This window comes from Elephantulus edwardii, unplaced genomic scaffold (genome assembly GCF_000299155.1).
Source record: "Elephantulus edwardii isolate Elephantulus edwardi_28Jun2011 unplaced genomic scaffold, EleEdw1.0 scaffold00236, whole genome shotgun sequence".
In the NCBI taxonomy this organism is placed as follows: Eukaryota; Metazoa; Chordata; class Mammalia; order Macroscelidea; family Macroscelididae; genus Elephantulus; species Elephantulus edwardii.
In genome coordinates this window covers 3767838-3781980 of record NW_006399986.1, presented here as the reverse complement: position 1 = coordinate 3781980, position 14143 = coordinate 3767838, and the positions used below count along the sequence as shown (strand labels likewise).

General features: G+C 49.5%; 1 protein-coding gene across 1 annotated transcript in view; it reads left to right on the top strand.

The window, feature by feature from the left end:
• The window catches only part of TRPM4 (transient receptor potential cation channel, subfamily M, member 4), a 45295-nt gene that overhangs the window by 14696 nt on the left and 16456 nt on the right, over positions 1-14143 (top strand). Inside the window, exons 3-12 of the mRNA XM_006898735.1 lie at positions 780-954; positions 1735-1915; positions 2058-2221; positions 3051-3234; positions 6761-6822; positions 7107-7298; positions 7553-7652; positions 11094-11206; positions 11629-11949; positions 12458-12592. Coding sequence (XP_006898797.1) covers positions 780-954; positions 1735-1915; positions 2058-2221; positions 3051-3234; positions 6761-6822; positions 7107-7298; positions 7553-7652; positions 11094-11206; positions 11629-11949; positions 12458-12592 — 1627 coding nt within the window. The remainder of the gene's footprint in view (positions 1-779; positions 955-1734; positions 1916-2057; positions 2222-3050; positions 3235-6760; positions 6823-7106; positions 7299-7552; positions 7653-11093; positions 11207-11628; positions 11950-12457; positions 12593-14143) is intronic.

Here is a 14143-nt window from a genome sequence, read left to right as displayed (position 1 = left end):
CTCTCTCTGGATGTCTGTCCTCTCTCTGGATGTCTGTCCTCCCTCCGGATGTCTGTCCTCTCTCTCTGGATGTCTGTCCTCTCTCTGGATATCTGCCCTCTGTGGATGTCTGTCCTCTCTCTGGATGTCTGTCCTCTCTCTGGATGTCTGTCTTCTCTCTGGATGTCTGTCCTCTCTCTCTGGATGTCTGTCCTCTCTCTGGATGTCTGTCTTCTCTCTGGATATCTGTCCTCTCTCTCTGGATGTCTGTCCTCTCTCTAGATGTCTGTCCTCTCTCTGGATGTCTGTCCTCTCTCTATGGATGTCTGTCCTCTCTCTGGATATCTGTCCTCTATGGATGTCTGTCCTCTCTCTGGATGTCTGTCCTCTCTCTCTGGATGTCTGTCCTCTCTCTAGATGTCTGTCCTCTCTCTGGATATCTGTCCTCTCTCTGGATGTCTGTCCTCTCTCTGGATATCTGTCCTCTCTCTGGATGTCTGTCCTCTCTCCGGATGTCTGTCCTCTCTCTATGGATGTCTGTCCTCTCTCTGGATGTCTGTCCTCTCTCTGGATGTCTGTCCTCTCTCTCTGGATGTCTGTCCTCTCTCCGGATGTCTGTCCTCTCTCTATGGATGTCTGTTCCTCTTCCATGACCCTGGGTCATGCCAGGGTCAGTATGGCATGTGGCTCTCTGGAAGAACAAGGTGGAGACAACTCCGTTTACAAACTCCAAACACCCTCTGGGATATTTGGGGTCACAGCAAGTTTCAGGGCTCATGCTTCTTCTCCCCCACCCACAGAGGGACCCTGTGCCAGTGTGGACACCCCCGAAATGTGCACCCGTCCGTGGCTGTGGAGGACGCGTTTGGGGCGGCTGTTGTGACTGTATGGGATGGGGACGCGCACACCACGGAGAAGCCCACTGATGCCTATGGGGACCTGGACTTCCTGGGCTCAGGCCGCAAAGTCAGCAATGTGAGACTGTGGGCGACACAGGAAGGAGGGTCGGCGAGGGGCTGGCAAGCCTCTGGGCTCCCCGGGGTCGGGTCTGTGGGGTCTCAGCTGAGGCCTGTGTCTCCCACCTTGCCTGTCCTCGTCTGTGTTGCTTCCTATGTCTCCATCCTTCTATTTCTTGTCTCTGTCTCTCTCTTGCATTCTCTCTGGGTGTCTGTCCTCTGTCTCTGTACCCCTCCCCTCTGGATCTCTGTTACCCGACCTGGATCATTGTCTGTCCCCCACCCCGGGTCTCTGTCTCCCCCTTTCCCTTTCTGGTCTCTGTCGCCCCTCTGTCTGGGTTTCTGTCATCCCCTCTTTCTGGGTCTCTGTCCTCCACTCGGTCTTGGTCTCTGACCCCCTCCTCTGTCTGGATCTCTGTCCCCCCTCTATCTCTGGGTCTTTGTCTCCCCCTCTTTCTCTCTGGGTCTCTGCCCCCCCTGGGTATCTGTCCCTCCCGTCTGGGTCTCTGCCCCCACCTCTCTCTGGGTCTCTGTCCTCCCCCACCCCCGTCTGGATCTCTGTCTCCCTCTCTTTGGGTCTTTGTCTTCTTCTCTCTCTGGGTCTCTGTCCCCCTCTCTCTCTGGGTTTCTGTCCCTCTCTCTCGGGGTCTCTGTCCTTCTCTCTCGGGGTCTCTGTCCCTCTCTCTCGGGGTCTCTGTTCCTCTCTCTTGGGGTCTCTGTCATCTCTCTGGGTCTCTGTCCCCTTCTCTCTACGTCCCTGTCCCCCTCTCCTCGTGTCTCATCCCCTGTATACCCACAGTTCCTCCGTCTCTCTGACCGCACGGATCCAGCGGCAGCTTATAATCTGGTCACGAATACATGGGGCTTCCAGCCCCCGAACTTGGTGGTGTCAGTGCTGGGGGGCTCCGGGGCCCCCGTCCTCCAGACCTGGCTGCAGGACCTGCTGCGTCGCGGGCTGGTGCGGGCTGCCCAGAGCACAGGTGACTGGGGCGAGTGGGTGGTAGCTCCTTGTGGGGCTGTCATCTCCTCTTGGGGGCCAACTCAGGTTCTGTCTCTCCTAACCCCGAGGTCTCTGCCGATCTCTCTTCTCTGGCTCTCACACCACACTCTCTCTCTCTGTAGGAGCCTGGATTGTCACCGGCGGGCTGCACAGAGGCATTGGTCGGCATGTTGGTGTGGCAGTACGAGACCACCAGACAGCCAGCACCGGGGGCAGCAAGGTGGTGGCCATGGGTGTGGTCCCCTGGGGCGTGGTCAGGAACCGAGATACCCTCCTCAACCCCAAGGTGGGTCTCAGCGTCTGAGGCAGGAGGGGGCTGCGGACCCAGAGGGCAGTCTGAGGGAGGAGGGATCCAGGGAATGGGAGGTTGGGTTCTAGGTTTGAGGGAGGAGACACTGGGGTCAGTGGGCTGTGTTATCGTCTTTATTGGAGGTGGAAATTTAGGTTTGAAAGAAGTGTAACCACAAAATGATTCTCTGTTTCTCTGTCCCTACTTTCTGGGGCCCTGTGTCCTCCTCTCTCCATCTCTGTCCTCTGTCCATCTCTGTCCTTTGTCCTCTCTCTCTCTCTCTGAGTTGCTGTCCCCCTCCTGCCCCCAGCTCTGTCGTCCCCTCCTTTTGGATTTTTGCTTCTCTCTCTGGGTCTGAGGGAAGAGGGGACCAGTGTAGAGACCCCAGTGTTGGATCTGAGGGAGGAAGCAAGTAGCGTCAGGACTCCTGGGTCTGAGGGAGGGAGGGATCAGAGTCAGCACCCTTGGGACTGAGGGAGAGGGTCTGGGAATTGGGACCCCTGGGTCTGAGGAAGGAGGGCCTGGGGACCCCTGGGTGTGAGGGAGGAGGGGCAGGGGACCCCTGGGTCTGAGGGAGAAGGGCCTGGGGACCCCTGGGCCTGTGGGAGGAGGGGCTGGGGACCCCTGTGTCTGAGGGAGGAGGGGCTGGGGACCCCTGGGCATGTGGGAGGAGGGGCTGGGGACCCCTGCATCTGAGGGAGGAGGGGCTGGGGACCCCTGCATCTGAGGGAGGAGGGGCTGGGGCTAACTTTGGGATCTCGGGACCAGTGATTGGTGCCTGTACCCTTGGAATGAATGTCCCGTGATCTGCCCACCTGTCCTTTAGGGCTCTTTCCCTGCGAGGTATCCGTGGCGCAGCAGCTCTGAGAACAGAGGCCAGTTTCCCCTGGACTACAATTACTCTGCCTTCTTCCTCGTGGACGACGGCACACACGGCCGGCTGGGCGGCGAGAACCGCTTCCGCCTGAATTTCGAGTCCTACATCGCTCGGCAGAAGACAGGCGTGAGGGGTGAGTGGCTTCTACTCCTGTGACCATCAGGGTCCAGGTCAGAATGTGCGGCTGCAGTGGGGAGAGAATTATCCATGGCCAGCTTCCCTAGCGCATCCTTCTCTGTGGTTTTTAAAAAAATACTCAGGGAGCTCTGGTCTAGTGGCAAGAAGCTGCACTGCAATCCCAGAGGTGCGCAGTTTGAATCCACCAGATGCTCTGCTGGAGAAGGAGGGACAATCTCCTCCCGTACCTGTCAGATCTGATTTGACGGTACACACGAAAAATAATAAAATAAAATTTAAAAAAATACTCAAGTTGAAATCTGTCATGCTTATGTACAAATACACAAAAAGAAAAAATGATGCACAGAAGCTCTGCGTCAGAGAGCTGGACAATGACCAGGGAGGATAGAAGGAGAGTTGATGCCTTTGAGCTGTGGTGCTGGAGAAGAGTGTTGAATATACCATGGACTGCTAGGACAACAAACAGGTTTGTCCTGGAGAGGGTGAGACCAGGCTGCTCCTTGGAGGCAAGGATTCTGAAACTCCGTCTGACATACTTTGGACATGTTGCAAGGAGGGACAGGTCCTTGGAGAGGGACGTCATGCTTGGGAGGGTGGAGGGACAGTGCAAAAGAGGAAGATCCTGGATGAGATGGATTGACTCAGTGACTTGGGTAATGGGTGTAGGTGTGTCAGAGACAAGAAGATTGGCACAGGATAGAGCAGGGTTTAGGACTGGTGTATATAGGGTCCCTGTCAGTCTTAAGCCACTTGAAGACACATAACAATAACCACCAGTCCCTGTGCTTATAAAATGCTGTGTAACTATGTTCTTAGCTGTGTTATATGAATGTTTCCCTCTCTCATTCTTTTTTTTTGTCATTTATCTGGTTTTATTTCTGTTATGTGCTGTCAAGTCAGCTGAACCTCCGTGAATTGGTCACAGAAAGTCGCACGTGAGGTGCTAATCCGTCTTTCTCACTCAAAGCTGCTGGTAGACTTGAATTAATCAAAAGTACTACCTTTGGGGTAACAGTGCAATTCCCGACACACTGGCCGCCAGAGCGATTTTCTGGGAATATAAATAATATTTTCTTCAGGTAAATCTCTCTATCCCAGTTTTTTTTATTTGTTTTTTCATTAAATTATTTTACTTCATTCTTCTTGAATTAGGGAGCTCTGGTGGCCTAGTGGAAAGAATCTGTGCTGCAATCCTGAAGGCACACAGTTCGAATTCACCAGGTGCTCTGTGAGAGATGTAGGGGCAGTCTTCTCGCCTGCTATTAACCGTGCGCCTCTGGGATTATAGTTGCAGCTCCTTGCCACTAGGCCACCAGAGCTCCCCAGAAAGAAAAACTCTTTCAATAATCTTTTCTTATTTTATATTTTAATGAAAACACACCCACTCTGCATTGACTGGCATGGTTTGATTCCGAAGACCAGGTCATTAATAGAAAAATTGGCATTAGGTAAAAATGGAAGATGACCATGTCAGTGTATAAAACAGAAGATGACTGCATAATTATACCACAGCCACATTACATCACCACCTAGCTGCCAGATCACCAAGCCCCACAGCCCAGCCAAGTGTATACATAACTCCATCCATCACAGTGCAATTTGTAACTTACACCTCTGCTTTGGTTTCTGCTGGACATACATCATCGACGTGCAAAATAGGCAGATCAAGGGAGCTCTGGTGGCCTACAGGCAAGAAGCTGCACTGCAATCCCAGAGGTATGCGGTTCGAATCCATCAGATGCTCTGCTGGAGAAGGAGGGGCAATCTCCTCCTGTTCCAGTCAGATCCGATTTGATGGCACACACACACACACACACAAAATAAAAAAAAATTTAAAAAATAGTCAGATCATAGAGTTTGTGTTATTTCTGCAGATATGCAGTGTCATATCAGAAGATAGTCGAGTAAGGCGTGGGTGTAATTAGTATAAAGCTGCTTTATCTGACTTTGCTCCTGGGCTCCCGCAAACATCCTTATTGTACATAATCTTTTCTGTAATTATTGCTTTCATTTTATCTTTGCACTTCTACCTATTTCTGGCTCCTGGTCAGTTAATCAGTTACAGGACTGACAATTACCGTCATGTCTGCTTCGATAGATCTGGGACTCAGGAGCCCACACCTGCGACCTTCTGTGATTCCTTGTGGAGGGGAACACGTTAGTCCTCAAAATTCCCTCTCCAAAAGTGCTCAAATAAATGCCAGTTCCCCTGAGCCTCAGCAGAGAGGTTTGGGAAAAGGATTGCCCCAGAGATTTCTGGGGAATATGCTTCCCTGACAGCTAGTAAAGGATGATTAAAAATATCCTGATGGATCCTGGAGACCTGGATAGTCAACCTTCTGCTTTGTTTTTTTTTTCTCTCTTTTTAAAAATTTTAATTTTATTATTATTATTTTGTGTGTGTGTGTGTGTGTGTGTGTGTGTGTGTGTGTGTGTGCCATCAAAGTGGATCTGACTGGTACAGGAGGAGATTGTCCCTCCTTCTCCAGCAGAGCATCTGGTGGATTTGAACCGTGCATCTCTGGGATTGTAGTACAGCTTCTTGCCACTAGGCCACCAGAGCTCCCTCTTTTCTAAAAAAAGTCATTACTGCACATTTTCTTCCCCCAGCCCACCCTGCAGTGCACCCCTTGTTCCAAATTGTTGTCATGCATATATATAATACATTTCTTTTAAATTTTTATTATTTTACATTTTTTTATTATTATTATTTTATTAGTGTGTGTGTGTGTGTGTGTGTGTGTGTGTGTGTGTGTACCGTCAAATCGGATCTGACTGGTACAGGAGGAGACTGTCCCTCCTTTTCCCAGCAGAGCATCTGGTGGATTTGAACCATGCGCCTCTGGGATTGCAGTGCAGTTTCTTGCCACTAGGCCACCAGAGCTCCCCTTATAATACATTTCTTTCAGACACTTCTTCGCCTCATCTGATCTAATGCACTGTTCATTATCTATCCACTCATTTCCCATTCTCTCCCCATCTTCCCCGTGTCAGTCCTATTTTATAATAGCGGTGTTTATGCAGTATTTGTCCTTTTGTGACTGAGATAACTTCACTTAGCGAAATGCCCTCCAGGCTCCTCCGTGTTGTGTAATGTTTTACAATCTCATTGTTTTTCAGTGCTGCATAATATTCCATGGTGCGAATGTACCATAGTTTTTCTATCCATTTGTTTGTTGATGGGCACTTGAGTGAGTTGCTTCCATCTCTTTTGCTATTGTGAATAACACAGCAATAGTCATGGATGTGCATACATCTCTTTGTGTAATGACTCTGGTCTCTTTAGGGTATATTTCCAGTAGCTGGATCAAATAGTATTTTTATTTCCACCTTTCTGAGAAAGCACCAGACTGCCTTCCATTGTGGTTGCACCATTTTACATTCCCACCAGCAGCAGTGCATAAGAGTTCCCGTCTCACCACATCCTTGCCAGCATTTGTTGTTTGCTGCCCTGTTGAACTTTGCTGTTGTTCCTGGGGTGAGATGATCTCTCACAGTTGTTTGCTCTCTCCTCTCTTCAGGGACTGGAATTGACATCCCTGTTCTCCTCCTTCTGATTGACGGGGATGAGAAGATGCTGAAGGTACAAGCACCTGGGCTCCTGAGTCTAAGGCAGGCAGAGGCTGGGAGCCTGAATGTCGAGGTGGAAGGGAAAAGAGGGCTGAGAGTCTGGACTCCTGGTAGACTGAATACCTGCTCCCCCTAACCTAACTCTCTCCGCTTTATCTTTAGAATAAAATGCTATTATTAATTTTTAGTTGAGTGAAAATTGATGAGCCCTATTTGGTTTGGTTTTTCGCTCAATCATTCATGTCGACTTTTTGTTGTATACCATCAATTACAATTGACCTTGCCTGTGTCTTGTAGCGGATAGAGAATGCCACGCAAGCCCAGCTCCCTTGTCTCCTGGTAGCTGGGTCTGGGGGTGCTGCAGACTGCTTGGCAGAGGCCTTGGAGGACACCTTGGCCTTAGGGAGTGGAGGGTCCCGGCGGGGTGAAGCTCAAGATCGGATTAAGCGTTTCTTTCCCAAAGGAGACCCCGAGGTTCTGCAGGCCCAGGTATGAACCCTGAGATGAGAAAGGGCTGAGGTCTCAGGGGCGAGGAGCTGGGGACCTGTGCTCCTGTTCTGGGGACAGAGGGTCTGGGCACCCAGGTGTGTGTAGGTCCTAGAGGAGACTAGCCTCCTGTGACCTTGTGGGAGGAGGGCTCTGAGTCTGATCTTCTGCCGGAGGGACATGGTCCTACAACCTGGGTCTACTGGACCGTGCCCAGGAGGAGTGGGGCCGGGGATGCAGACATTGGCATCTTGCAGGTGGAGAGAATCATGGCTCGGAAGGAGCTGCTCACCGTCTACTCATCTGATGACGGCCCTGAGGAATTCGAGACCATTGTCTTAAAGGCCCTCGTGAAAGGTAAGACGTGGGGAGACCCCCACATTCTCCTCCCTCCACTCGACCTTGGTCACCTTCCCTGGCTTGGGCACTTTATCCGTTCCTTGTAACCTGAAGTCCATGCCACTTTTTATCTGTCTCCTGACATCTTTTACTTTTGTAGTGTTTTGGGTCCTGTTTGGTATGTTTTCTCCAGATATTTTTTATTACGTTCCAATCTCTTCCTTCTGTTAGATCCATCCATCTTTTTATCTTTCTATCCACTCATCGGCTCGTTATTCCATGAATCCATTGTTCTGTCATCCGTTCATGATCCATCCATCCATCCATCCTTCCATCCATCCATTAATCATTCCATACACCATCCCAACACATCTGCTACTCACCCTGTTTTTCATCCTAGTCAGTCAAACTATTCTTCTTTTTTTTTTCTTTCCTTTTTTAAAATTAACTTTAATGAAAGTTTACAGAGACTTAGGGTTTCCAGTCATTCACTGTTGCACTTTTCTCCCTGCCTACTCCTCCCCGCCCGCAATTCACTCTTCTCCTTGAAAAGTAAAAGAAAAACTCTTTCATTGTTATGCAATCCCTCCCCCAAGTCCACTCCACTGTGCAGCCTTCATTCTGGACTCCTGTCATGACAAGAATATCCATTCATGTCAAGGAATACCTACAGTTCTCTCCCTCATCTCTTTCAATGCCATATACATCATTCCCCCCTCCTTTTCTGTCTTCCCTCAACCCTGATATCAGTCCCGTTTTCACACAATGGCCCTATGCAATATTTATCCTTTTGTGACTGAGATATTTCACTCAGCATAGTGTCCTCCAGGGTCATTAATTTAGCATAATATTTCATGAGTTTCTTGTTTTTCAATGCTGCATAGTATTCCATTGTGAGCTTCTCTATCCATTCGTTTGTTGATGGGCACTTAGGTTGTTTCCAGCTCTTTGCTATTGTGAACAAAGCCACGATAAATATGGATGTGCAAATATCTGCTTGGGTGGCGGTTATGGTTTCCTTAGGGCAGCCAAACTATTCTTACATCTAGTTATCCATCTACCCATCGGTCTTTCTTTCCATCAGCACATTCACTGATAACTCTGTTTACTCATCCAACCAGTCATTCTTTCATCTCTCCACCCGCCCTTTTTTCCCTTTTGCATGTGCCTCCAATAGGTGGTAAGCATTGAGAGGTAAAGGGAGTTGAACATGAACCAAAGATCCATCACCCTGTGAGGCAATCCTGATATCTAAGACCCAGCTTAGAGGAGTCCATGGTGAAGATCAAGGCAGGGCGCTAACTACCCCCTGGCATATTACAAACATGAAAACAGGTGTGTGCCTGGCTTCCTTCTAGCCTCTAGAGGTTAAAGCAATCCTATCTCCTCCTCCCAGGTTGTTTGGACACAACCTTAAATAGACGCCAAGTCAAATAAAGACTCACCTTCAGTAGAGGAGAAACTTCAAGACTACCTGAACTTGAAGGGTCATTAATTTGGACTTGGCCCAATGAGTGTGGGGTAGAGAAGTGGTAATAAAAATTGCTTGGCTTCGTGGGAAGAATATGGGTGAAGAAGGTCCTTTTGATGTTAGAAGAATTTCCCAGGAGAACCATCCACTTAGCTAAAAACCTCTCAGGTGGCATTATAGAGAGTTTTCTTAGCTCCAGCTCTCCACTTCAGTTGTATCTCCTGTGTCCTGTGGAGTGACAAAGAAACAGTGGCTCTGGAACTGGACAAAGCAGAATCTGAATACACGCTTGGCCACTTCCTTGCTGTGGGGCAGAAATTCCCCTCTCTGACTATCAGCTTCTTGCTCTGAAAAAAATGCAGATAATAGCTAGCGTTCTGAACCGTAGAGGCCATGCAGGAGCAGTGAAATCCCAGTGGATGGGGCCCCTTCTTAATAGGATTCCGTTTCTCATGAGACTCCTTAAGTAGCCCATGACGGTCAGCTGGGGAAAAACGGATTCACTTTAGACTTAAACTCAGCCTCCTGGGAGGTAGTACAGCACTTCTGTACGATGTGGTTTGAGAGGGCGGTGGTTTAAGTCTATGGGCTGCAGACAGGGGAGTGATCGCTCCGCTCGGGAAACTGGAGATGGCACGAAGGGGCTGGTGAAAACAGAGTTGAAAGGATGGGGTTTCAGCAGGTGAGGAGAAAGGGGGAAGGGCACACCCGCTCCGAGTCTAGTGTGGGCCAGGCACTGTGGTGAGTACACGCCAAGGATTCTTGCACCTTCTCCTCAATTCCCTGCCTGCAGGGATCATTCCTTTATTTTATAAATCAAGAAACTAGGACCCAGAGAGGGGGGGAGTGACTTGCACAAGGCCACACAACTAGTGACAGGCACCTGGGATTTTAATTCAGGCGCATTGCTTCCTCCCACACCAGTAGGGGGTCCCTGTGGCTAGTATTTAGGGTGGACGAAGGGAGTATGAAAGGCAGAGTTAATGAGGTGGACAGAACCAGACCACCTGGGACATCAAATGCCAGCCTAAGGCGGATGTCAAAGAAAACCCTATTCTTGATTGGGTTCCCATCCATGAGGATGGTCTTGTGGGGTCCAGTGACCCTATGTGACAGAGTACAACTTTTCCAGAAAGTTTCCTAGGCTGTGATATTTTTTAATGGGTTTTTTTTTGTTTCTCTCTCTCTTCTTTTCTTTTCTTTCGTACTGTCGAGTTGGATCCAACTGGCACAGGAGGAGATTGCCCCTCCTTCTCCAGCAGAGCATCTGGTGGATCCAAACCACGTGCCTTTGGGATTGCAGTGCAGCTTCTTGCCACTAGGCCGCCAGAGCTCCCTGGCGGTGATATTTTTTTTTTTTTTAAAAAAGAACTTTATCTCAGTGTTTTTTTACTAATCATATTGGGTTTTCATGCAATCATTTATAGACATTTTGTAATATTCATTACAGTTGGTTAATCTAATTCGGATTTTTAGGGGAGCCAACTGCCAAGTCTTTTCTTCGGTGAGGTCGCTGGTGGATTCGAACTCTGAACCTTTCTATTAGCTGTTGCACTAATTAACCACTGTGCTACTAGAGCTCATTTCTGCAAGGTTAGGATTTATGGCACTTATTTTTGAGGGGGACACAAATCAATCCATAACATGCCTATAGTATTTTTTTTTGGTAATTTTTTAAAGATGCCAGATTCTGTCCAGTTCATTCACTCAGTAATGTAGAATTGGGTCGGACTCATAGCTGACCCTCGAGCAGGCTGTAAAACCTAATGGGGACTGTCTGTTTTTCCCCTGTGGAGCCGTGGTGGATTCATTCCACCAGAGACGCAGAACTGGCGTGAACAGTGCAGCCGGCTAAGGACTGCACACCGGAGCACACTTTGACAGCCCTCGAGGTGGTGTTTAATGCCAGTCTTCCTAAATAATAGCAAAATGCCCGCTAGCTGTTCCCATCCTTTCTCTGACTTCTCGGGCCCCTCTCACCTTTCCAGCCTGTGGGAGCTCCGAGGCCTCAGCTTACCTGGATGAGCTGCGTTTGGCTGTGGCTTGGAACCGTGTGGACATCGCCCAGAGCGAACTTTTCCGGGGGGACATTCAGTGGCGGGTGAGGGGGCTACGCCTTGGGTGGAGGACTGGGTCTGGGGGTTGATGGGTTCTGATGAGGGAGAAGCGTTTTTCCTGCCCTGACTTCTCTTACATTATTGTATTTGTTAAGCCTTTCTTTAATCGTGCAGTCATCCCTGATTGCCACATTTTGTGCCCCATCTCCCCATTATCCATCCATCCATCCACCCACCCACCCATTCCTCCATTTATCTGTCCATGCATCCATTCGTCCATTTGTCTGTCTGACCATGCATCCATCTATCATTCATCTGTCCATCCATCTGTTCATCCATCCATCATCCATCCATCCATCCATCCCACGCCACTCTTACCCTGCATGCCTGAGTCCTAGACCTCCGACCTTAGTTGGGCCTCTGTCACTCCACTCATCTCTTCCTCCGTTCCTCCTTGTCCCCCAAGTCCGTGCACTTAGAGGCCTCCCTCATGGATGCCCTTCTGAATGACCGGCCCGAGTTTGTTCGCCTGCTCATCTCCCGCGGCCTCAGCCTTGGCCACTTCTTGACTCCAGCGCGCCTGGCCCAGCTGTACAGCGTGACGCCCCCCAACTCAGTGGTCCGTAACCTCCTGAGCTCCAGTGGGGGCACCAAGGCCCCAGCCTCTAAAGGCTCCGCGGAGGCTCCGCCCCCTGACGTAGGGCATGTGCTTAAGCTGCTGCTGGGGGAGATGTGCGCACCCCGGTACCACGTGGACCCCCATGCTGGCCTGAGCTCCCACGAGAGTGTAAGGACTGGGCAGAGCTGGGGAGGGGCTGCAGGAACCTGGGGGCGGGGCTCTACTAGGGGAAGGGCGTGGTCATGCAGCAACAGGGTGTGGTTACTGGGCGGAGCCAGCCATTTATGGAGGCGTGGCTCCACTGGAATGGGCGTGGCAGCAGGGTTCGCCGGGAGGCATGGTTAACGGGCGGAGCCAGTTATTAGTGGGTGTGTCTCAATGGGAAAGGGCGTGACCACACGGTGGGAGGTGTGGTTAACCAGGGGGCGTGGTTAGAGGGCGGAGCCAGTTGTTTATGGGCTTGGCTCAACTGGGAAGGGTGTGGTCAGGCAATCGGGGGTGTGGCTCACAAAGAGGCGGGCTTGGTGGGCAGAGCCAGGCATAAAAAGGTGTGGTTCTACAGGAATGGGCGTGGCCATGTGACAGGAGGTGTGGTTAACCAGAGGGCGTGGTTTGTGGGCGGAGCCAGGCAGCAGTGGGTGTGTCCTCGCCCTCAGCATGCCTTTCCCCCACGCAGATGCTACTGCTCTCAGGGAGGGCAACCTCAGAAACCAGGCTGGATGCCATCCTGGGCCAGGCACCCTGGAGCGACCTGCTACTCTGGGCCCTGCTGTTGAACAGAGCGCAGATGGCCCTGTATTTCTGGGAGATGGTGAGTGCAAGCCTCCACGGATCTCCCTCCCGCCTGCTTCTCCTATTCCCTGCATGGCTACTCTCCTAGCTTGTGATAAATGACGCCAACTGCTGCTTCTTCTCACCTTTCTTCATTCTTCATCCGCCTTCTCCTTCCTCTTTCTCCTCTTCCTATTCGATCCTCTCCTTTTCCCTCCTCCTCCTTCTTTCTGCCCCCTTTTGCTCTTTAATTTACAATATGGTGGGCATTTCCCCAAAGGAGCTCCTCCCTGGCAGTTCAAATCTACCGGTGGCACCGGGGAAGACACGCGAGTGATTTACAGGTTCCAAAAACCCACTGGAGGGTCAGCTATGAGACTGTTCCCACTCGAAGCTAAGATTTTTTTAAAGAAATATGTATAATCAACAAGATAATCAATCTCATTCTTTTAAAATGTTTGGACTATAAGGAGGTTAAACTTCATCCTACATCGGATAAGAAGTTAATGAAACATGGTTATTGCAAGGTAAAAAGGTGCAGAGAAGCGGGTGAAGTGAAACATAAGAGTTTATTAGTGGCTCTCAGGCAGATTTACTGTCTGAGGCCAGGAAAGGCAAGGTCAGGCAGCAAAGTTGCAGAAAAGGAAATTACAGGCCAAACTTTATAGATAGGGATAGGTGGTCAGCCCGGTGGTCAGTTCTCCATGGAGGGTGTTGATTGGGTGCTCTTTCTTAGTTCCCTAATACAGAGCTGCTCAGTCAAGCAACATGTGGTTGGTGGTCGTGCTCTTTTCTGATTGGCCATAGTCGTCTTACACCAGGCAGATTGGAATATCTTTTAGAAGGTGCAGTAAGCATGGAATGTGGTCCAACATCCAGGTGGCCTTTCAGTTCTCTTATACTTGCAGTGTAGGTATATCAGTGTGACTACAATAAAGTTGTTGTTGGATGCCCTCTTCTCTGTTCCTGACTCATAGCTATCTTGTGATGCTATGTCGAACAGATGGAAGCCCCGTCTGACCCTGTGCCTTCCTCACAATCTTTGCTGAACTCTAACCCAGTGTTGTGGTTACTGTGTTAATCCATTCTCATGAAGCATCTTCTCTCTCCGATTTAAGTAATAACAGTCCCAAAGGAATAATCCTCGGATGAGAGGTGTAGAAGTTGAGAGCTGGGCTCAAGGGTGAAATGAATTGGCCTTCATTACAGTTGAAGGGAAAGAAAAACTCAACTGCTTAAAACTATCTTAAAATAAAAAAAAATCTGAGGAATAGATACACTGGATACTGTAGTGCTAGCTTTCAGTATTGTAAACAGATCGTTCTATACAGACCTTTTTACTGTTTCTACAATATGTAATAAAGTCCTTTCTAGACCCTATGTGAAAAGAGAAGTGCTGCGATTGAATCTTCAGTATGTTTTCATCAGCAGAGACTTCTTGTGTATGTTAACTGTGCCATGTTATTAAAAAATGTGAACTGAAAAAAAAACCCAACAAAGAAAACCTATCTTAAATTCTTAGAAGCATTTAAACAATTTGCCTCTTATCCTAACTGCTTGTTGTAATAAAGGCTTTAACTATTAGTAATAA